At 41.0% G+C, this 24,710-nt stretch overlaps 1 protein-coding gene across 3 annotated transcripts in view; it reads right to left on the reverse strand.

Moving 5' to 3' along the window:
- Positions 1-24,347, reverse strand: part of LOC102910662 (ATP-binding cassette sub-family G member 3-like) — a 63,529-nt gene extending 39,182 nt beyond the window's left edge. For 2 of the 3 annotated variants that reach the window (XM_076546849.1, XM_006998217.4), the window contains exons 1-6: positions 23,964-24,347; positions 8,663-8,884; positions 7,314-7,373; positions 6,600-6,714; positions 5,956-6,108; positions 2,976-3,112 (exon numbers count right to left, since the gene is read on the reverse strand). In XM_076546849.1, coding sequence (XP_076402964.1) covers positions 2,976-3,112; positions 5,956-6,108; positions 6,600-6,714; positions 7,314-7,373; positions 8,663-8,865 — 668 coding nt within the window. In that variant the 5' untranslated portion in view covers positions 8,866-8,884; positions 23,964-24,347. Of the gene's footprint in view, positions 1-2,975; positions 3,113-5,955; positions 6,109-6,599; positions 6,715-7,313; positions 7,374-8,662; positions 8,885-23,810; positions 23,874-23,963 lie in introns of all 3 variants that reach the window. The other variant, XM_042257857.2, reaches the window with a different exon arrangement.
- Between the last annotated feature and the right edge of the window lie 363 nt (positions 24,348-24,710).

A 24,710-nucleotide genomic window follows, 5' to 3' on the forward strand; every position in this document is an offset into this window, starting at 1 on the left:
TACCAGAAGCCAGAGGCCTTGAACCTCACCAACAACTGGTTATACAATTAAAGCTGTTTGGACAGAAGGGTCTACTCCATGACATGCTGAAGCTCCCAGTGCCACTAATACAAATGGAGAGACAGAGGAGTGAAGTGTTTGTTTCTGTTTCTTTTATTCTGTTGTTTTTATTGTTGCTGTCTTGCTTTTTTATTGTATTGTTTGTTTAATTTTTAATTAATATTTTTACTTTTTTATTTTTTTAAACTTTGCTTTGGTGGGTGCTATAAAGGTGAAGTTTGGATATGGGAGAACTGACTGGGAGTTAGGTGGGATTGGGGTGCATGATATGAAATTCCCAAAGAATCAATAAAGAATTATGTTCATTTTCAAAGCTGAGTATGGTGGCATATCTGTAATATCCCAGCACTTGGGAGGATCAGAAGTTCCATGCCCACCTAGGTTACATGAGACCCTGTTTCATTATGACAAACAGAAAGAAGAAGAGAGAGGGAGCAAGGGAGGGAGGAAGGGAGGGAGGGAGGGAGACAATAAGAGACAGTGAGAGAACTAGGCATGGTAGTACACACTTTGATTTTCCAGCAGGACAGGGGTTATTGACAAGATAAGGAGCAGAATAATGTCATAACAGCCAATTGTTTTCCCTGTCAGACTGTTAATGAATCACAAAAGGAAAAATTGTAATTTCATGTGACATAACCCAGAACCACCAGCATGATTAGATGATCAAGATTCAAGCCAGGGAAGTGAGATGGATCATTGGGTAGAGACACTTGATGCCAAGTCTAAAGACCTAAGTTCAGTTCCCAGAACCCTGTTGGTGGAAGGTGAAAGTCAACTCCTTGAGTTGTCCTCTAACCTCTACAGGTATGCTACACATGTACACACACACACACACACACACACACACACACACACAAAACACACACACTAAAAAAATGTTTTTAAAAAAGTATTCTACCACTAGGATGCACTTCCAGGAGTGTTGGGGACCAAGAAGAACAGAGCATATCGGGTACTGAGTCTGCTCCAGAACACTAGGAGGAACCACACTTAGGATGACCCATGCAATGCACTAAGGCCAGTAATGGTATAAGACTCAGGGACAGAGAGAAGTGTTCTGCAGTGAAAAATGACAAGAACTTGATCTTAGAGTGTCCTGAAGCAGACAGGAGAGGGGAGAGACAGGGAAGGTGTGACACCTGAGGAGTCTACAGACTGGAAGGTGACAAGGCCCCCAGACTGGAAGGTGACAAGGCCCCAGGTGTTGACTTCCTCACTGGGAAGGTGCAATGGTGGATGATGTGGTTCTTGGAGGGACAGGCAGGAGTGTTTAGGGTGATGGACCGTGATGTCAGAACGAAACAAAGAACAAGGGGAAGGAAGGACAGACAGAGAGTGCAGTAAAGTTCAACAGCCAGAGCCCCAGTCATGGGAATGGGACAGTCCTTCTACGGTTCTTGGGGTTATTCAGTGTGAAACTCTTATTAATTTTTAAAATGAAAAATCTAACTCTTACACTTTTTTCTATAAATGTTTCTGTAGCTAGAGTTATCTCCTTTTGCACCCAGGCCCACAGCCACACAGACCCAAATAAACACACAGACACTTTATTTAAATTGTTTGGCCTAATGTCTCAGGCTTCTTGCTATCTAGTTCTAATATATTAAATTAACCCATTTCTATTAATCTATTAGTTGCCACATGGCTTGTGGCTTACCAGTACTTTACATCTTGCTTCTCCTGGCAGCAGCTGGCAGTGTCTTCTGACTCAGGCTTCCACTCCCCAGAATTCTCCTCTCTGCTTGTCCTGTCTATACTTCCTACCTGGCTTTGGGTCAATCAGCATTTTATTTATCGACCAATCAGAGCAACATATTCACAGCATATAGAACACCCCACAGCTTGTTTCAACCACAGACTTCTCTCTTGAGAGAAGAAATGCCATTTCTTTTATTTCATTCTTCCCCAGGTTCAGGACCCAGACCTTGTAATCATTCCCTCAGCCACCACATCCAGGGCTAATCCCAGAGATAATGCTATTTATTCCAATTCAAATCACCTCAGAACCAACCATTTTCTAGCTAAGGAACCTCCATACATCAACCTCCTGCTGACATCTTTACATCTCCATGGTGCAACTGCACAACCTTTTCCATGATGCGTGCTCTGCTCTACACTCAGAAGCCTTCCTACATCCCCTACCATTGAAATCTTAGTCCTTACAGTGATCTAGGTGGTCCAGGCAATCTACATTCAATCCAACCAATCTGCCTCACCTCAATTGGGAATTATGCGGAGGGCTGAATTATGTCTTTCCAAAGACTCATTTGTGGAAGACTTCACATCTAAGAACTTAGAATGTGGTTATAATTGGAGATAGAGTCTTTTAAAAGGTGATTAAATTTAAATGAAATTACAAGTATGTTCTAATGTAACTGGTATCCATTTAAGAGATCAGGGCATAGACACATGAAGAGGAAAAAGACACCATCCTCAACTCAGTGACCAAGGCCTCAATCCTTCCAGGATTGAGAACTGTAACAAATATAACTTCTGTCAAGTCACCCAGTCTGTCTTTAGCAGTGCACTAGCAACTTTCCATTCCCTCAGGCCACTGGGTTCTTGTCAGCTAGGTCTATTTAATGTTCCAGACACAGCAAACATGCTTTGGTTCAGAACAAATGCATTTTCCCCTCCATACAGCACTCTGTTCAGATCTCACACATAGCGCACTTGACACTTGCTTGAGGGTTATGGGGACATTGATTTAAAGCAGTGCTCCAGTTTCACCATAGCCATCTTTCCCTATGCTCTTGTCTCATTGTCTTGATGTGTGTTCCTTGTTAATTGAAGTTTACCTCTAATGAACAAGGAAGAAATTCTTATGCTTACTTCTGAATCTCCTACACCAAAAACACACACAAGTGACCAGGTATTGAGTGAATAAAACTTAATGCTCCTTCAGCACTTACCTTCTCAGGACCGAGATGACATCTGTTGTAGTGCTCAAGTCTAAGCCAGTGGTGGGATCATCCAAGAACAGAATGGGATGCTCGGCGACCAGCTCCATTGCTATACTTGTCCTTTTCTCGAGCTCTTTAGATCTAGGCTAGAGCACCAATGACCACCATTATCAACAAGTACAACCCACAGTCATTGTCATTTGGTGAATTTGCCTGTTCTAGCAATAAAAGGTTTTGTCATGTCTTTATCCTGAGAAGCAAAAATATGGACACCTGGGAGAAGAAGGACATTTCTCTTTCCCAAGTGAGTAGAAAGAGGCTGAGGTCAGATTTGACATGAAGCCCATGCTAATGACAATTACTGTTTGTTATTTATCAAGTCACATGTTCTAGGGTAATGAGTTATCACACTCCAAGTCTGGCACAGTGAGATCTCTTTCTAAGGAAGGAGGAAGATGGGACAGGAGAAGATGAAGTATCTCTAGTAATTTAGTTATCATTTAACGTTCTCCCAACACACACACAACATAGATACTCTACACAACACACACATGTGCACACACAAATGCAGGCATACACACATACACCTTTTTTAAAGCAAACATAAAAAGTATATTAAAATTCTTGCAGTATATTATATTTCATAACTTCAAGAAGTGAACAAATACCTTCATATGTTTCCCCTAATAAATAAATAAACAACTTAGGGCAATGACTAATTATTGTTAAAAACAGAACAAAAGAAAGAACTTTATTGTAAATATAAACCATGCAATAAACAGAGCCAAAGGAAACAAAATTCTGTCACTCAGGAAAAAGAGAAAGCATGGTAAATGTGAGCTTTTCTATTGTTCTTCCCAACAAGATGAACATCTCATAAACGACTGTAGAGAAGTATTGTGGGAATCAACACCCAGCACCTTCCTGATCCTCACTGCCTCTAAGGAGGAACCACCACAGGAGTTAATCCATGAGAATCATATTCTGGGGAGCCCATTTCCATCCATACCACCAAATGTCTGCTCAGCAGACATCTATGTATAATCTTCTCAATGAGTTGATGTCACTATGAGAGACAGGATGGTTTGGAGGACACAAGAAGAGGGAAACAACCCTGATATTGAAAAACTCTAGGCATATAATAAATTAAATGCCTGATCAAGTTCAGTAAACAATATAATTATAAACATTTGGGGACTGCAAATGGTTATAGACCTGTCAGGCTGAGGATATCAAGATTTTATTCATTTTGATAGTTAAGAATGAAATTGTTAAAGATTAAGAATAATTAAGTATTTAGTAATAACGTATTACATAATAGTCTTTTAAAATATGTTAGTAGAAACTAGTTAGCTATGACATAGTTAGCTGTGAAGTTCACCACTTGTCTATTACCCATCCTGATCCTACACAAATCCTCACAGGAGTCACCAGGTCCACTCTGTTGCTCTTGCTCAAGTTTGTATCATTAAAACCTAACACAGGAACTGGGAATAAATATTGACAGAAGATAAAGAAGGAGGGAGCGGGGGCAAAAGGCTATCCTAGGTTTCCATCCAGTTACAAAGATAAAATGATCTTGAAAAAGTAAACAAGGGGTGAATGTAGATGAATTCTAAAAGTTCTTATTAATAAAAGCAAACGTGGAGCCAGGTATTGGGGTGAACGCTGAAAGATCAGAGAAACAGAAGAAGTCACAGCCACCTCACCTCACCAATTCCTCAGCTGATCCTGTCTCCTCAGACTGGAAACCTCTGAATCCTTATCCAAAATGAATCTCAGATGAACTGTTGCTCAAAAGCCTAAAACCTTAACCAGAATCTAGTTCCTGGTCCTCAAGCCTTAAATAACTTTCTGTTTTCTGCCATCACTTCCTGGGATTAGAGGCATGAGTTATATACCTGGTTATTTCCAGTGTGGCTTTGAACTCACAGAGAGATCCAGATGGATCTCTGTTTTTGGAATGCTAGGATTAAAGGCGTGTGTGCCACCATTTTCTGGCCTCTATATCTAGTGGCTGTTCTGTTCTCTGATCCCAAATAAGTTTATTAGGGTACACAATATTTGGGGGAATACAATATCACCACAGGTGAAAGGTTTTATTTCAGCATAAAATTTAAAAGTACAGTCAGCCATTGCAGAGAAGTCCAGGCAGGAAGCTGATACAGCCGGTTACATCCAGTCAAGAGCACAGAGAGGATGAATGCATGCAAGCCTGTCAGTGTTCAACTCACTTTCCCCATTCTCATGACACCCAGGAACCAAACCCAAAGAATGGTGCTGCCTAAGTGGGCTGGGTCTTTCCACATCGCTTAACTCAATCAAGACAGTCACCTACAGAAATGCCCACAAGCCAACTGACTACAATTCCTCATTCAGAATCTCTTCTAGATGATTCCAGGTGGCTCCAGACTGTGTCAGGTTGACAGTTGATACTAGCCACCACAGAGAGGATGAGATAAAAACACAGAAAGGCTACAGAAAATAACAAGCACTGAACAAGTCAGAAGGAAATGCTAAAGAGACCAGGTACAACCCTGGAGGGAATAAATGCAGAGTGAAACACAGAGCCAAAGTCCTCAATCCCACGTCATATGTCAGTCCAGAAAACATTCTGAAACAACAAAGGGACAAGTCCTCGGGGAAGAGACAATAAACAGAAGAAAGCCCTTGTCAGATTCTCCATGAGTCAAGAGTTTGAGGCTGAGGAAGAGGAGGCTGATGTGAGGAAACTTGGAAATGGCCATGTGAGGAACACTTTTCCCTCCTGGATCACACTCCATTCCCAGGTTTAACCATTGCTAAGAAGGCTTCCCAGCTCAATCTCCACTTTACATCATGTAACCAGTCACTTACTCACTAATACAGAGAGCAGCCACCTGGACCACACACATTAGAGGAAACTGATGACCGAGTGTCATGTTTTCAACACAGGGATTTTTGTTTTTTTTTTTCTCTCTGAATTTATCAAGCTGTTTCTTCATATTACCTTGACATTTGCCACTTTATCCAGATGCAGAAGTTCAAGGACCTCATTAATTCGCCGCCTTCTTTCATCCCTCTTTACAGTCATTGGGAGTCGAAGAGCTGCTGAGAACTCTATATTTTCTCTCACAGTCACTGTGCGCATCACCACATCATTCTTAAGATTAAATAGTATTTCAATTAAATACAGTTATCACTAAGACAATTATTCCATTGAATGTAACCTAATCCTCATATAAACCACACACAATGTAATACTCTACTGAAAGATAAGCTTCCAGTGTTACTAATCTCAATCCAGAGCCTGAAGCAATCATTTCACGCCCCCTCCCATTTGCCTTCCAAGAGATTTAGGTGACTGCTACAGGCAATTATTTGCAGAAAACAGCTTCTAAGCAGTGGAGAAATATGAGGAAAGGGCAAAATCAGACAACAGTAGTCTTTGTAGAATTAAATCACAGCTATAGTTACTAATGCTGTTCCACAGCTGTCAGACTCCAGTCCCTCCCCATCTTCCTATTTAATAGTGCCAGCCTTGGGCTAATCAGTCATTAGGAAAAGCTGGTGTAGAGAGAGTTGGGACTGTTTTATGTCACTAACCATACAGAAGCAGGGGAAATTGAAAATTACAAACCCACCAACACTTACTTGTGGTACATAACCAGAAGTACATTTGAAATTAGCAGGTCGAGGTTTCCCATTTATCAAAATATCTCCTGATAATCCACTTGGATCTTTCCTTGCAGCTAAGACATCCAATAACCTACAACAGATAATATATGTTGTGTAGTTTACTTTCTCCCTTCAGTAAAAGCTATCACTTTTTAGCTACTCAAAAAATAAAAATTCTGCATATCGTAAGTTTAGCTGAAATATCTCTCTCTCTCTCTCTCTCTCTCTCTCACACACACACACACACACACACACACACACACACACATACACACACACACACTGCTTTCAGCTCATTATGTGCTCTAATACAGCCCAGACCACATGACTGTCCCTCCCTGCAATCTGACCTTGGGACTCAAACTCATAATGAGCTGCTGTATTTTGAAAATTAGGCCTAGTGATGATTTCCTGTTCCCAGAAAACTTTGCTTCATCTTTCTAATTTTAATACTATCTACCTCACATTAAATAATAATATGACCCAATACCATATACAATCACTGTATCATTCCCTATCAGTAAAGTGGACCTAGTAAGACTTTCTGTTCTTGGTAGAAAATTGAATGCACCATCCTGCACATTATCCACAGTGCATGGGACCAGTATATATATATACTCAGAGATATACTCAAATAATACATAAATAATGCCTATGGAAGTGATTTTTACAGCTTTCCATTATACTCACCAAGATCTGCTGCCATCTTCAGGTCCCATGATGGCATTGAGGCCTGGTTTCATGATCCCACTGTAAACACAAAGTCATAATGGTTGATTTTCTATTTAAAGAAAGTTATATTCGCTTAAGTGTCTACACTGAATATTCTATTGAAAGTGGATAGAATTGTACACACATAATTAGTACAAACTCATAGGAAAAAATTTAAATATTAATATCGGTCTATTATTTATGAAAGATGTTGAATGTTAGTGGTGACTCATGAGGAAAATGCCTCAGATATCACAAAATCCTTTTTGTTTATTATTTAAATAACTTCTCTTTTTAAAACATGGTGCATCTAAGTTCAGTGTTCCTTGAAGCAAGCAGCAAGTTCTCATGAAGATTCTATTACACATATGGACTTTATGTGTCAAGTACACAACATCTTCTTGTTCATGTTTGATAATGAGTATCTTCATACAGCCCTGCTTACTGCCTCGTAAACCTCATCATAACAAACCAATGATTCATGGGATATCTAGCAGTGTCATTACTATTAAAATAGTGTCAACTAAAATCAGTGCATTGTAAATAGAAATTCAAAGACTAGAAAAAAAGCTCTCTAGAGGACAGGAGATCATTGCCAAGTTTAACATTCAAACAAAACAAATCACCACCTTAATCCCCCTTTTAGTAAGAAAATGATGGAAGTTCTGGTGGAGGAGCAGAAATGACCAGTGCCACAGAACAGAGGTCATGGTTAGTGTTGTGAGGCAGACTCTATACAGACTGAGCAAGGAAATCTTGGTATGTGTGTTCTGTTCTCTGGTATGACAAGTTGAGGCTGGGGGATGTTTCAATAAGTGAAGTATTTGCTGTGTTAGGAGAGGACCTAAGTTCAACATCCGGAATTCACATGACCTTGGATGCAATAGTGGGCACCTGTAACTCTGTGATCTATGGAGAGATGGGAGACAGACAGGAGAATCCCAGGACTCTTGCAGGCTGCTAGCCTGTCATACCCAGCAGTGAACAGTGAGAGACTCTGTCTGCAACATGGTAGAAGGTGAAGACCAATGCTCAAGGTTGTCCTGTGATGTCCTTGTGCCATGGGTGTGTCATAGTGTCCTCACATCTGCACATGTGAACTTGTACACCCAAATACACTTATACACACATGTGAACAGATATAAGCACATATACTTACACACCCATATAAACAGATATATACATGTACACACATATACTTAAACACACACTAAACAGATATATACACTGAACATAAACACACACACATACACACACAGCTTATTGATAATAGACAACTTGTTGAAAAAGTTATAAAATATGCTGGTATCTTTAGTTCATGCACATACTTGACATTAGATAGTCTTTCTTTCTCCTCTGTTTTTTTACAAAATGGAAAGCCACTCTGCACTGTCTCTCGATAGCTGATGTTATGAAAACTCAACACAGCCTCTCCAGTCAATGTGTCTGGGTCACTGGTGTCCATTCCAGGAAGGTCCCTGGGATTTCTTTCTGTCATTGGGATTGCAACAGGGTCATTATTGGAAGACATCTCCAGAGGTTCTTCCTTCCTGTAGAAGGAGCAGCAATAGTAAGTTGATGGTCCCCACACACATCATTATTACACAGCACAGCACACTTTAGGATTGTTTTAGACTGTATAGTCATAGGCTGATTCCTTCCTGATGAACCGTCTATATCGCTGTGATTACCTAAGGATCCAATGAGAAGCAGACATATCTGAGTACAGATACTCCCCTTAGGTACCAACTTCCTAAGAAATAAATGAGCCCTAATGAACAGAGTATAAATGTTATTCACAATTCATAAAGGAAGAAGGGGACAGATGAAGTGGTAGATTTGTCTCACTTCAAAATCATATTATATATGTCCAGAGGGAGAATACATGACCACCATTACCACATCTGCTCTGTGCTTGGGGGTGTGCACATGCACACGTATGCAGATGTGGGAATTTGTGGAAGACAAAATCACATAGAAGATATACATGCAGAGAGAGCTATTCTGGAACAGCGTGGCTGAAATACACAGTTGGTTCAAGGCACAGTGTCACTTCAAGATACAGAGAGGGTTCAAGGACAGGTTGCACCAAAGCACAGAGCTGACTCCAGGCATAAGGGGTCTGAACAAATGGGAGCTCAAGTGAGCCACTTCACTTATGTGGTCATGGTGAGCAGAAGTCCTGGGATAGAGTAGAGAGTCTGTTGCCTTGTGTCTAGTGATGCACACATCAGGTGGTCTGATGATGACTCAGTGGGTGTGATCCAAGTGAGGACAGGACAGCGCTCATTGTAATAAGTTATTTATTAATCTATATCTTACTGTCTGTGCTGGACACTTGCACACATAAGGTACAGAGTCATTTTGCCTCAGCATCTGCTTTCAAAATGAAGCAAACCACTGCTGTATAAAGTAGAGTCACTCAGCGCAAGGCACACTCTGAAAACTACTGTCCTATACAATACAAAGGAACACAGATGGGCACAGACCAAGCTCTGCACACTCAGTCTCTCTCAGTGCTGGAACCAGGAGATTCTGTTCTCTGAGTTTGAACTGTGATGGGAATCCAAAACCATCAAGCACATGCCATGGTGCCCTGGGATGCGCTGGGTGGTGGGCAGCCATGAGGCACAGTCGTGCAGGTGGGAGTGACTGACAGACACACTCCAGGCTCAGGCTGTGGAGGCCTGAGGACAGGCAGCCCTGCCTCCTGTACCAGGAATGACATGGCTCCTGTGAATGACTGCTGAGCCTGAGAGTTCTGAGCAGGTGGCTGGAAGATTCTTTGGTTTGTGAAACTGCCTCATGCTGCAATTTGTGTGCAGCAAACGGGCTGAGAACTCAGAACCTGAGTGAAAGGATGACTCAATTTCCACAGCTTCTTCCTTATAGCATGGTGGTTTGCTGCTGGATAGGATCTGAAAATAGTTAGGCACACAGCTCAGCTCCCAGGACTTCTCTCCATTGCAGAACTTCATTCTCTGTTTTCAACCCCACTTCTCCCAAAGACCTCTGGAGACAAGGCTTTGTTTAGACAAACCCACAAATGGAAGTGTCTACTTGGACTACAGGCCACATGACCTCTGGGACTTTCAGTGGCAAAGAACATACAAAGACAGTCAGTCTTAGAGTGGATGATGCTCTGTACTTAAGGCACCTGTGTCCTATGTCCAGCACCAGCCGGGAAGGCGGCAGCAGAGAGGGACAGTACACACTAAGTATGACCCCAATGCCCCAGACCTGGCAAATTCTATGAAAGCTCAAGAGGGAGGCTCTTCCGAGTCTCTGTCTTCCAGATATTAAAATATGTGTTCTTTTCATATAGCACATTATTTTTAAGATTTAAAAGTTTTTAATCTTTAAAAAATCCTTGTCTTGTGTTTACTTGCTGTTGTTGACTATGAAGGAGGGTCTCCTTAGATGGTTCAGACTTGCCACAAATTTATGATCCTCCTACTTACCTTCCAAGTGTCAGGATGGTAGGCCTGCAGTTTATCTATTTTATTTACATTTTTTAACTATGTATCCATATTGTTTTTAATCTCTTGCTCTTTTCTCTTCTGCTCCTTTTCTTTTTTCTAACCTTTCTTTCTACACATCCTTTATTCAACTATTTTGTTATTGTTGTTTTACCTTTATTAGTTTCTAATTTCATTTTTTTTTTGTTTTTGTTTTTCGAGACAGGGTTTCTCTGTGTAGCTTTGTGCCTTTCCTGGAACTCACTTGGTAGCCCAGGCTGGCCTCGAACTCACAGAGATCCGTTTTATATAAATTAGTTTTTCCCATTACTTTCATTATGCCCATTATGATAACTGTGAGGAAGTTGGCTCTGATATCATTGTTACTGAGGTTCATTTTCTCCATCCTGACCAGTGCTGAGGATTAAGCTCTTGGCAGATGAATTCTTACTGTGTGCATACTCACATCAATGTGTAAAACATACTCACTCCACAGGTGCACTAACCACAACAAAACACAAGGATATGAGACAACTAGGTTATATCACTTCCTCAAAAGATCGTAAGTTGTCAGCAATTGAATCTAAACATACTTGAATAAGTAGAATGTTGATGAAATCATTCAGGAGATTAACTTAGAAAGGATTGCAACTTCAAAAAGATAGACAACTGAAGGAAATAAGCATAACAATATAGGATATTAGTAATAAATGAAGAGAGAATTTTGTGATGGAAATTTTGGAAATGTTTACAGATAATTTTTTTTAATTCAGGAGAAAGAACCAACAGACTAAATTAACTGAAAGATAAAAATACCGGGGCATCAAAGACAAGGTTGGGTTGGAGATTTAGCTCAGTGGTAGAGCACTTGCCTAGCAAGCGCAAGGACCTGGGTTCGATCCTCAGCTTCAAAAAAAAAAAAAAAAGACAAGGTTAATGAATTACCATATTCAGAGAGAAATAAAAGAAAAACCTTATGATGACTTCTAGAACATGACAGACAGACCAAACAGGAATGTTTTTATTAGAATAGAATGCTGAAATAGAGACTAAAGACACGGAAAACCTGTTCATTGAAGCAATATCCTAAAATACTTTATCTATTGAAAGATTAGGATGTGCAGGTACAGAGGTAATTTAGACCACCACATAGATTGATCAGAAAATAATCTTGTCATATTATACTCTTAGTAAAATTCAGTGAGTGCAGAACAAGAAAAGAATGCTGGAGCTACAAAGAGAAGAACCATGATACAAACAATGTACCTGATTGGCAAACCAGTCAGAACAACAGCACATTCCTTGACAGAAATGCTAAAGGCCAGAATGTGTTACTACATATTTTGAGCACTCAAAGAAAATAACTGACAACCAATGTGACTACAGCAAATTTGTAAAGACCTTCAGGATGAACATAACTAAAGCACTGCTGACCACTGAGGCTGCCGTGAGGAAGACACTCACAGGAAAATAAAAATACAAAGGAAGAAGACAGAAAGCTACAATTCCAAGAGCTCAGGAGAAAATAACTCCTGCAGTTCTCAGGAATCAATAGTATTGACTCAGTAAGTGTGCTGGTTAGTTTTTTGTCAACTTGACACACGCTGGAGTCATCTGGGAGGAAGAATCCTCAGCTGAGGAATTGTCTCCATTGAATTGGCAAGTCTGTGGGGCATTTTCTTGATTGATGATTGATGTGGGAGAGTCTAGACTACTTTGGGGTCCTGGGATGTTTAAGAAAGCAGGCTGAGCAAGCCATGAGGAGCAACTAGTGGTGCTTGTAGAGACCAAAAAAAGAAAACTCAAGTCCCCCAGAACCAGAGTCACAACAGTTGTGACCTGCCATGTGGGTCCTGAGAATTCAACCTTGGTCCTCTGGAAATGCAGCAAGTGTGCTGAACCATCTCTAGCTCCTGGAGTTCCTTTCTTCTTGTTAGTAATGTATATATTCTGTAATCTGTGGTTTTGGAAAACAGTACTTAGTAAATTTCGGAGGCAGGTAGTTGCTTATAAAGTTGATAGTTGAGTGATGAAATTTCCACATTTTGCTCTGTACCCTGGTGTGGGAATCCTAGCTATCCATGTGATATGTGTACTGTCCATTTAGAGTTGTTCAGCACATACAACACTGCTTGAGTATGCTCCCACCTCAGTGAGAGAAACCTTCTGGAAGCTTAGAGGACCATGCACACCCTGGGTTCTGTTATTTATCTGAGTGACTACTAAAATGAACAAAGCATTCTTCCTACACTGCCAGGATTATGGTGGGATTAGGAAGACTGAGGCTGAGGACTCTGACCCTGAGACCTCAAACTTGGAGCTCACGAGACGGGAATGGTTGTAGTGAAGCTTACTGTCTCCTTTTTTCTGTTTGTGCCTTGGTAGTCCCCACCCCTGACAGTTTTGCCATAAAATCTTCTAGAACTTTCAGATTCTCATAGTTAATAGGAAAATATTTCAAGTCCAGTGATATCTATGTTGATATTTTTCTATGATTTAAAATTTGATGCCTCAGCATTTTACTAAGAAAAGTGCTCTTAAATAACCTGAGTGACTGGTCTCCTGGCCAGAGTGCCCCAGTCTCCAGGCCCTAGGTCTCAGGGCACATCCCATTTGCCTCCCCCTTCCATGTCAGCCCCAGCAGCTGCTCAGCAGGTAGGACTCCTACAGGCAGGCCACTCCACCAATACCACCACCCACTGGACTCTGTAATCTACAAGACACACCCCACCCCCCAAACCTACCTAACCCACCGTCCTCCCTCTGACCAAACATCCCCTGTGGCATCAGTGACCCCCACAGGCATAGACACCACTGCACCAATGAAAGGAAGAGCCCCAGCAGCAGGTCAGCGGTGGCACCTGGAGGCAAAGGCACCACTGCACCAATGGGAAGAAGAGTAGCCCCAGAGGAACAAGCACCACCCATATCAGTTGGAAGAGCGGGCACAGGCAAAACCTACACCACTTGGAATAACAGACTCCATAGACACAGGCACAACCCACACCAGCCAGAAGAACTGGTCGACAGCTGAATCTAGGCACCCAAATGCACAAACATCAGCTGAGACAACCCTACTTGGCCTGACAACCAGATAATCACCAGAACCTTTGGCCATTCAGGCCAAAAGACAATAAAGGAACAAAAAACCCATCCAACAAAGACATCACAAAAATCAACACCTGTACCTATAATTACCCCAATCCCAGATGGGTAGACATCAGTGTAAGAATACATTCAACAACATAAAGAGCAATATGGTACCACCAGAACCTAGTGGTTCTACAACAACAAGACCTTAATGTCCCAATGTAGAAGAAGTAGAAGAAAACAACCTTAAAATATCTTTATGAAGATGATAGAGGCCCTTAAAGAGGAAATAAATTTTTTTCTTAAAGAACTTGAGGAAAAGACAAAAAATTGGAAGAAATCAATAAATCCATTAAAGAAATCCAAGAAAAAAACAATCAAACCTGTGAAGGAAACAGTTCAAGACTTGAAAATTAAAATAGAGACAATAGAGAAAACACAAACAGGGAATTCTGGAAATGGAAAATCTAGGTAATTGAACAGGAACCACAGAGGCAAGCATAACTAACAGAATGCAAGAGATGAAAGAGGGAATCTCAAGTGCTGAAGATCAAATAGAAGAAATGTATCAGTCAAAAAAATGTAAAATCCAACACAAAATCTTAACACAAAACATCCAGGAAATCTGGGACACCATAAAAAGACCAAACCTAAGAATAATAGGGACAGAAGAAGGAGAAGAATACCATCTCAAAGGCATAGAAAATATATGCAACAAAACAATAAAAGAAAACTTTCCCAACATAAAGAAGGACATGACTATGAAGATAAAAGAAGCTTACAGAACAACAAATAGACTGGACCCAAAAAATGTCCCCTCACCATATAATAATCAAAACACTGAACATACAGAATAAAGAAAGAATAGTAAGAGGTGCAAAAGAAAAAGGCCACGTAATATATAAAGTGCAGACCTATCAGAATAACACCTGACTTCTCAATGGAGACTCTGAAGGCCAGAAGGTCCTGGACAGACATTTTGCAGACACTAAGAGACCATGGATGCCAGCCCAGGCTACTAGACCCAACAAAACTTCTAATCACCATAGACAGACAAAATAAGATATTCCATGACAAAACCAGATTTAAATAATACCTATCTACAAATCCCATTCTACAGAAAGTACCAGAAGGAAAACTCCAACCAAAGAAAGTTAGCTGAATCCAGGAAAACACGGGCAATAGACAACCTCACACTAGCAGATCCCAAAGAAGGGAAACATACATACACTACCACCACAACCACCAAAACCAAAAAAAAAAAAAAAAAACCACAAGAATTAACAAGCACTGATCATTAATATCCCTTAATATCAATGGACTCAATTCATCTATAAAAAGACACAGGCTAATAGAAAGGATATGAAAACAAGATCATCCTTCTGCTGCATATAAGAAGCATACCTCAAATATAAAGACAGATATTACCTACGAGTAAAGGGTTTGGAAAAGGTCTTTCCAACCAAATGGACATAAGAAACAAGCTGGTGTAGCTACCCTAATATCTAACAAAAAAAAACCTTCAAATTTAAATTAATCAAAAGAGATGAAGGATATTTCATATTCATCACAGGAACAATCACTCAAGAATGAAATCTCAATTCTGAATATTATGCCCCAAATACAAGGGCACCCACATTTGTAAAAGAAGCTTTACTAAAGCTTACATCACACAGCAAACCTCACACACTAATAGTGGGAGACTTCAACACCCCATTCTCACCAATGGAAAGGTCTGCCAGTGAGAAAATTAACAGAGAAATAAAGGAACTAAAAGATGTTATGACTCAAAAGAACTTAACAGACATCTATAAATCATTCCACATAAACACAAAAAAATTCCTTCTTCTCAGCACCTCATTGAACCTTCTCTAAAACTGACCACACGCTCAGTCACAAAATAAATCTCAACAGATTCAAAAAATTGGAATAACCCCCTGTATCTTATTATATCACCATGGCTAAAAGTTAGAATTCAACAACAACACAAATTACAAAGAGTCAATAAACTCATGGAAACTGAATAATGCTCAACTGAATCACCACTGGGTCAAGGAAAAAATAAAGAAAAATTAAAGACTTCCTACAATTTAATGAAAATGAAGACACAACATATCCAAATTTATGGGACACTATGAAAGCAGTGCTAAGAGGAAAGTTCATAGCACCAAATGCCCACATAAAGAATTTGGAGAAATCTCAGAGTAGAGACTTAACAGCACACCTGAAAGCTCTAGAACAAAAAGAAGCAAACTCATGCAAGAGGAGTAGATGACAGGAAATATTCAAACTGGGGGCTAAAATCAATGAAATAGAAACAAAGAGAACAGTACAAAGAATCAATGAAACCAAGAGTTGGTTCTTTGAGAAAATCAACAAGATAGACAAACCCTTATCCAAACTAACCAAAAGGCAGAGAGAGAATATCCAAATTAACAAAATCGCAAACAAAAAGGGAGACATTAAAAAAAAGACACCAAGGATATCGGGAGAATGATCAGGTTATAATTCAAACATTTATACTACACAAAATTGGAAAATCTAAAAGAAATGGATGATTTTCTGGATAGGTACCACATACCCAAATTAAATCAAGACCAGATCAACAATTTAAATAGACCTATTACCCCTAAGGAAATAGAAGCAGACATTAAAAGTCTCCCAACCAAAAAAATCCCAGAGCCAGATGATTTGAGTGCAGAATTCTACCAGAATTCCAAAAAAGAGCTAATACCAACACTTGTCAACTTGTTCCACACAATAGAAACAAAAGGAACATTACCAAACACTTTTATGAGGCTACAGTTACCCAAACCACACAAAGATGCAACAAATAAAGTGAATTACAAACCAATCTCCCTCATGAACATTGATGCAAAAATAGTCAATAAAATATGGGCAAACCAAATGCAAGAAAACATAAAAAAAAAAATCATCCACTATGACCAAGTAGGCTTCATTCCAGAAATGCAGTGATGGTTCAACATACAAAAGTCTGTCAATGTAATCCATTATGTAAACAAACTGAAAGAAAAAAAAGCCGCATGAGCATCACATTAGATGCCGAAAAAGCCTCTGATGAAATCCAACACTGATTCTTGATAAAGGTCTTGAAGAGATCAGGGATATAAGAATCATATCTAAACATAATGAAGCAATATACAGTAAGCCAACAGCCAACATCAAATTGAATAAAGAAATAAAGCAATTTGACTAAAATAAGGAACAAAACAAGGCTGTCCACTCTTCCCATATCTATTTGATATAGCACTCAAACTTCTAGCTAGAACAATAAGAAAACAAAATGAGATCAAGGGAATACAAATTGGAAAGGAAGAAGTCAAACTTTCGATATTTGCAGATAACATAATAATATACATAAGTGAGCACAAAAATTCTACCAGAGAATTCCTACAGCTGGTAAACACCTTCAGTAATGTGGCAACATACAAGATTAACTCAGAAAAATCAGTAGACCTCCTACATACAAATGATAATCAGGGCTAAGAAAGATCAGAGAAACATCACCCTTTACAATAGCTACAAATAATATAAAATATCTTGGGGTAACTCTAACCAAACAAGTGAAAGACCTGTATGACAAGAACTTTAAGTCTGAAGAAGGAAACTGAAGAAGGTGTGGTGGTATTGTGTTCCCTAAAATATTGTGCACCCTAATAAACTTATCTGGAGTCAGAGACAGAACAGCCACTAGATACAAAGGCTAGAAAATGGTGGCACTCGCGCCTTTAATCCTAGCACTCCAGAGGTAGAAATCCCTCTGGATCTCTGTGAGTTCAAGGCCACATTGGATATGGCCAGGCATGGTGACATATGCCTTTAATCCCAGAAAGTGCGCCTTTAATCCCAGGGAGTGATGGCAGAAAGCAGAAAGGTATATAAGGCGTGAGGACCAGAAACTAGAAGCATTTGGCTGGTTAAGCTTTCAGGCTTCTAGCAGCAATTCAGCTGAGATTCATTCTGGATGAGGACTCAGAGGCTTCTAGTTTGAGGAAACAAGACCAGCTGAAGAGTTGGCCAGGTGAGGTTAGCTGTGGCTTGTTCTGTCTCTCTGACCATCCAGCATTTCACCCCAATACCTGGCCCCGGGTTTGATTTTATTAATAAGAACTTTTAAGATTCCTGCTACAGAACTTGTACAACCACTGTGGAAATCAGTATGGCGGTTTCTCAGAAAATTAGGAATCGAACTACCTCAAGACCCAGCCATCCCACTCTTGGGCATCTACCCAAGGAATGCTGATTTATACCATAAAGATACATGCTCAGCTATGTTCATAGCAGCACTATTTGTAATAGCCAGAACCTGAAAACAACCTAGATGCCCATCAACGGAAGAATGGATGAAAAAAATGTGGTACATATACACAATGGAGTACTACTCAGCAGAGAAAAACAATGAAAGCATGAAATTTGCAGGCAAATGGATGGAACTAGAAAAAATCATCCTGAGTGAGGTAACCCAAACCCAGAAAGACAGTTATGGTATGTACTCACTCATTGGTGGATTCTAGATATAAAATAAAGAACAATCAGACCACAACCCATAGAACCATAGAGGCTATATATATAGCATGGAGGTCCCTAGGACGACTGTGGCATATAATAAATTTCAGTTTTACTCAATTATTGAAAAAAAATAGCCAAATGAATGGAAACACATGAACTATGAACCAAAGGCTGAGGGGTCCCCAGCTGGATCAGGCCCTCTGAATAGGTGAGACAGTTGATTGGCTTGATCAGTTTGGGAGGCATCTAGGCAGTGGGACCAAGTCCTGTGCTCATTGCATGAGTTGGCTGTCTGAAACCTGGAACTAATGCAGGGACACTTGGCTTAGTCTGGGAGGAAGGGACTGGACCTGCCTGGACTGAGTCTACCAAGTTGATCACAGTCCTCGGGGGAGGACTTGTCCTGGAGGAGGTGGGAATGGAGGGTGGGCTGGGGGTAAGGGGAGGGCGTGGGAGGGGGGAGAATAGGGGAACCTATGGCTGATATGTAGAACTGAATGATATTGTAAAATAAAAAATGTATATCACAAAAAAAAAAGATTCCTGCTACAGGAAGGTGTTATAAAATAGAAAGATCTTCCATGCTCTTGGATAGGTAGGATTAACATAGTAAAAATGTCAATTTTACCAAAAACAATCAACAGAGTCAATGCAATCCCCATCAAAATTCCAACACAATTCTTCACAGACCTCAAAAGAAAAATACTCAGCTTCATATGGAAAAAGAAAAAACCCAGGATAGCTAAAACAATCCTATGCAATAAGAAAACTTCTGGAAGTATCACCATTCCTGACTTTAAGTTCTACTATAGAGCTATAGTAATAAAAAAACAGCATGGTATTGGCATAAAAACAGACAGGTGGATCAATGGAGTCTAATCAAAGACACTGACATTAATCCACAGACCTATAAACACCTTATTTTTGGCAAAGAAGCCAAAATTGTCCAATGGTGTCTTTATTGTCCAATAAAGAAAGCATCTTCAACAAATGGTGCTGGCATAACTGGATGTCGATGTGTAGAAGAATTCAAATAGATCCATATGAATTGCCATGTCAAAAACTCAAGTCCAGATGGGTCAAAGACCTCTACATAAATCCAGATACACTGAATCTGATAGAATAGAAAGTGGGAAATAGCCTTGAACACACTGGCACAGGAGATCACGTCCTGAATAGGACACCAGTAGCACAGACACTGAGATCAACAACTAATAAATGGGACCTCCTGAAACTGAGAAGCTTCTGTAAGACAAAGGATATGATCAGTAAGACAAAGCAGCAGCCTAAAGAATGGGAAAAGAACTTTACCAACCCCACATCTGACAGAGGGCTGGTCTCCAAAATATATAAAGAACTCAAGAAACTAGACATCAAAATACCAAATAATCCAGTTAAAAATGGGGTACAGATCTAAACAGAGAATTTTCAACAGAAGAATCTCAAATGGTAGAAAGACATTTAAGGAATTGCTCAACATCCTTAGTCATCACAGAAATGCAAATCAATGATTCCTAAGATACCATTTTACACCTGTCAGAATGGCTAAGATCAAAAACAATGATGACAGCTTATTTTGGAGAGAATGTGGAGTAAGGGGAACACTCCTCCACTGCTGGTGGGAGTGTAAGCTTGTACAGCCACTTTGGAAAACAGTATGATGGTTTCTCTGAAAAATGAGAACCAATCTACCTCAAGACTCTAAAAAGAATGCCTGGATAGCTGTGGGAAGGGGAAATAGATGAGATCTCGTGGATAAACTGGAGGTGGGGTAGGATAGAAAGGAGGGGATGCAGGATGAGATATGAGGGAATGGGATGGTCCAGCTGGTGGACAGACAGAGTGGGAGAGCAATGAAAGAGAAATCTTGATAGATGGGGCCATTATGGGGTTAGGAAGAAACCTGATGCCAGAGAAACTCCCAGGAATCCACAAAGATGACTCCTAGCAATAGTGGAGAAGGTGCCTGGACTGGCCTTCTCCTGTAATCAGATTGGTGACTACCCTAATTGTCATCATAGAACCTTCATCCAGTAACTGATGGAAGCAGATGCAGAGATCCACAACCAAACCCTGGGCCAAGTTCCAAGGAATCCAGTGCAAGAGAGGGAGGAGGGATTATATGAGCAAAAAGGGTCAAGATGATGATGAGGAAACCCACAGAGACAGCTGACCCAAGGTACTGTGAGCTCATGGACTCTAGACTGACAGCTAGAAAGCCTGAATGATTTTCTGCAATTGTCTCTATCCATTGCAAAGAGAAGTTTCCTTGATGAGAGGTAGACCACACTTACGGGTGTAAGTGGGACTACACTATGGGACTTAAACTATGGATGTAAGGACAAATGTTTACAGAATGTTGTTAAGGATTATGCTGCTTTAGTAAATTAGAGGTTATAGATTTTCCTCCAATAACTGTGGCTTCACTAACACTGGTTAGGTATCTAGGTTCCCAGTACCAGCCTCAATTAGAGACTGCCTTAGTTAGGGTTTGTATTATTGTGATGAGACACCATGACCACTGCAACTCTTATAAAGGAAAAACATTTAATTGGGTGGCTCACAATTCAGAGATTTGGTCCATTATCATCATAGTGGAACATGGTAGCATGTAGGCAGACATGATGCTGGAGAAGTAGCTGAGAGTTCTACATCTTGCATGGGCAACAGGAAGTGGCCTGTGTTACTGGGTGTGCCTTGAGCATACATGAGGCCTCAAAGGCCACCTGCACAGTGACACACTTCCTCTAAAAAGACCACACCTACCCCAACAAGTCCACACCACCTATTAATGTCAATTCCTTTGAGGGTCATTTTCTCTCAAACCACCACAGTTACTAGCAGGGCTTGTGTACAACTATTTCACCCACAGGGCTACTGGACAGGTCATCACTGATGTGGTTCATGATGTCATTGCTAGGGAGGACTGCTGTGTCTCTCTCCTTTGGAAGCTTTCATGTGCCTTCTAGTATCTCTAAAGATAGCTCTCAGGTCAGGGTGGCAGGGAGGGGGGCATCCAAGTCAGTGACAGCTCAGGGGCCTCTGGGCCCTGTGTCTGAAGTGCATGGTGTCTTCAGCAATGGGGAATTACCTTCCACCTCTGGAGGAAAACTAAGGGCAATAGCAATAGAGTGTATGTTTTAGGAGTCTCTTAGACAGCCCTGGCGACAACTCACAAGAGGGCTTCTCATATCTGGTACTTATTTTTCTTTTTTGTTAGATGGTCTTTGGGAGTTCCAACAGCCTAGATGAGAAAGGTTCATTAAACTATATATGTATATGTATACAGTGAATTGTGGGGACTATAGGTTTTATTGTTTTAAGCAAATAGTTAATAGTGTGACTCTTTGAGGCTTTTTCATCCATCCATATTGTTATTTTATGTGCCTCTTTCCTTCTCCTGTATTTACCTCCCTCCCCTTTTTATTCTTGATTACAGCCCTGAACAAACCAGGAAGAGAATGCTCACACCTGCACACAAACAGGCCACTCTGATAATCCTACCAACAGCATTATACTGAATAGGAATAACTTAAGTTAGTTCCTCTAAATATAGGATAGCACCAAGGGTGACCATTCTCTCAACTATTATTTCATACAGGGATTGAATCCTCAGAGAAATGAGATGAGAGAGAAGGAGAGAGAGACAGAGACAGAGAGACAGAGATACAGTTGATTCCTCAGAGAAATGAGAGAGGGAGAGAGACAGGAAGGAAGGAAGGAAGGAAGGAAGGGAGGGAGGGAGGGAGGGAGGGAGGGAGGGAGGGAGGGAGGGAGGGAGGGAGGAAGGAAGGAAGAAGTTAAATTATCCCATTTCATTTGTGGATGAAATGTTTCTGCTTAAAATCCCACAGGTCTGGCAGAGCACTTGCCTAGCATATGGAAGGCTCTGGATTTGATCTTCTGAATCACACACCAAGAAAAAGGCTCTGAAAATGATGCAAGGTCCAGCAAGATGTCTCTGCAGGTAAATGTGCTGGCTGCACAGACTGGAGATCCGAGTTCAATCCAAGAACACTATGAAAAGGGGAACACAGTGTCATGCCTTTGGAATCCCAACACAGGGGAATCACCTGGAAGCTGAAGAGCGAGCTAACCCCGAGGACCCAGCATGGAAGAAAACACAGGAGAGATCGCTTCACAAGTTGAAAGAAAAAAACTGACTCTCAAAAGTATCTTATGATCTTCACACACAGTGTAACACACACACACACACACACACACACACACACACACACACACACACACACACCAAGAGAAGCTGTGGTAAAGCATCTCTGGACTTAAATATGCAGGGTAAGCTATGGAATTATGTTTGCACACCTCTGAATATATCCATAGCCACAGAATTGTGCACTGTAAATTGGTGAGGTGTATGATGTTAATTATACTACAATAAAGCCATTCCTGAAGAGAAAACGTGTGAAGTCAAAGACATCTAGACTATTATTTTTTGTTTAACATCCTGAAGTGAGCTGCTTCCCCTTCTTCTGCCTGAGCTGTGAGACTGACAGGCCCCTTCTTGTTATGGTCTCACAAATTCAACTTAGGTTCTGCTCCTGCAGAGGACCTGGAGTCCATTCCCAGCTCCCACATGGGGACTACCAACGGTCTGCCATTCCAGTTCCAGGGGATCCAGTGCCCTCTCTGGCCTCCAGGAGCACCAGGTATCCAAGCAGTACACTTACGTACATGCAATCAAAACACTCATATACAGTAAATAAAAATGAATAAAACACTTAAAATGTAACTCAATTCAGCTTTGAGGGCCCCTAAATGTATTTATGTTGATTCAAATGTTCTTTCTCACAACAATTCTCCACTCTAGTTTGTATTTTATTTTCCTCTCATCCTGCCAAATGCTCCACAGATCGTTAGACAAAGTTACGTGCAGAAAAGGTTCCGCATGTGTGTATATTTTAACACAGGTTGACTGAAGAGAATGCACTGTTGGAAAGGCCTGTGTTAACACCACAGGAAGGGCTCTTCTGTGCAAATGCCCAGGCCTGGATACATGGTGCTCAGTAAATATGTGTTACTGTTAAACTTTATGTGTTTCTAAAACTAGACCACCGATTACATTTCTGGTGTTACACAAGAAAAGAAGATAGCATGATAGATACACAGTCACCGAAAGGTTTACAATCTAGTTATTTTGGCCTTTAATTTTTCTATCTGTTCAAAGTTTTTCCGTACTATCTGAATAAGAGTTGTAAGAAGTTGGTGAATATCTGTATAGCAAACTAGAGATTTTTGGACCATTTTTAAATTATGAGATAAAGAAAAAGAATAAATTGTTCTGGTTCCTAAAAATAACAGTGTTAACAAATTTCTTTTGCACTTGTGGTAAATTCACTGCTTGACAAAACTTTACCCACTCAACATCAGCTTTATTTACCTTCACACATTTGGAGATCAAAGGTTGTACATCCTCAGCCCGCCGCTGTGGACACCATACCCTCTGCAGACAGATGACATGACCAGTAGTCTGCATTTCACACTTGCAAATGAAGCTGCAAAAGATTTCCCAGCCCTACCTGCCCACACTCACCAGGGTCAGATGCAGGGGCCCAGTCTGCTTGTGCACAGGACTGGAGGAGAGCTGCAACTTCTCCCTGAGGCTCTGGCTGCTGCCCCTCAGCGTCCTGGAGCCTCTGCTTCTGGGCCACCTTTTCAGCAATACTTCAGAGGCCACAACCTGGGCGGCTCCCAAAGAGGACAGGAAGTAGCCTGCGGGACACCACGGGATGGGAGCAGAAGGCTTGGGAAAGGAACACAGTGGAGGAGGGGCCCTGTGAGTCCCTGGGATTGGGGCTCCCCAGCTCAGGGCGAGCTTCCAGAGAGCTGGGCAGTCTGCACAGCGCCGAGGGTCGGGCCCACACCAGCGCTGAAAGATGAGAAATCAGCATCCAGAATCCCAGGGGAGACAAAAAGAAAGTAAAGGTTTCGGGCGGGGGCGGGGCGGGGGCGGGGGGGGGGGCGGGGAGTGTTTAGCAGAAGGGGAGGGGTGCGGGGTGGGGGAAGCAGGAGGTGAATATCTGCTTAACACAGAAAGGGACAAACACGGGGGGGGGGGGGAGGGGGGGGGCAGAACAGCCCAGGATATGGCTTGTTAAGCGCCCAGATTGTCAATGTAAATTGATTTATAGTTTCATTTTATATCTGAAGAAACCAATTGAGAAATAGTTCACTGTTCACGATTGTAATCCCTATAACCGAGAGGTTGAGGCAGGAGGATTTGGGGTTTGGGTGCCTTAGCTAAATATTGAACTCCACCCCTAGAGAACAGGGAGAGGGG

The sequence above is a fragment of the Peromyscus maniculatus genome, chromosome 10, assembly GCF_049852395.1.
Source record: "Peromyscus maniculatus bairdii isolate BWxNUB_F1_BW_parent chromosome 10, HU_Pman_BW_mat_3.1, whole genome shotgun sequence".
In the NCBI taxonomy this organism is placed as follows: Eukaryota; Metazoa; Chordata; class Mammalia; order Rodentia; family Cricetidae; genus Peromyscus; species Peromyscus maniculatus.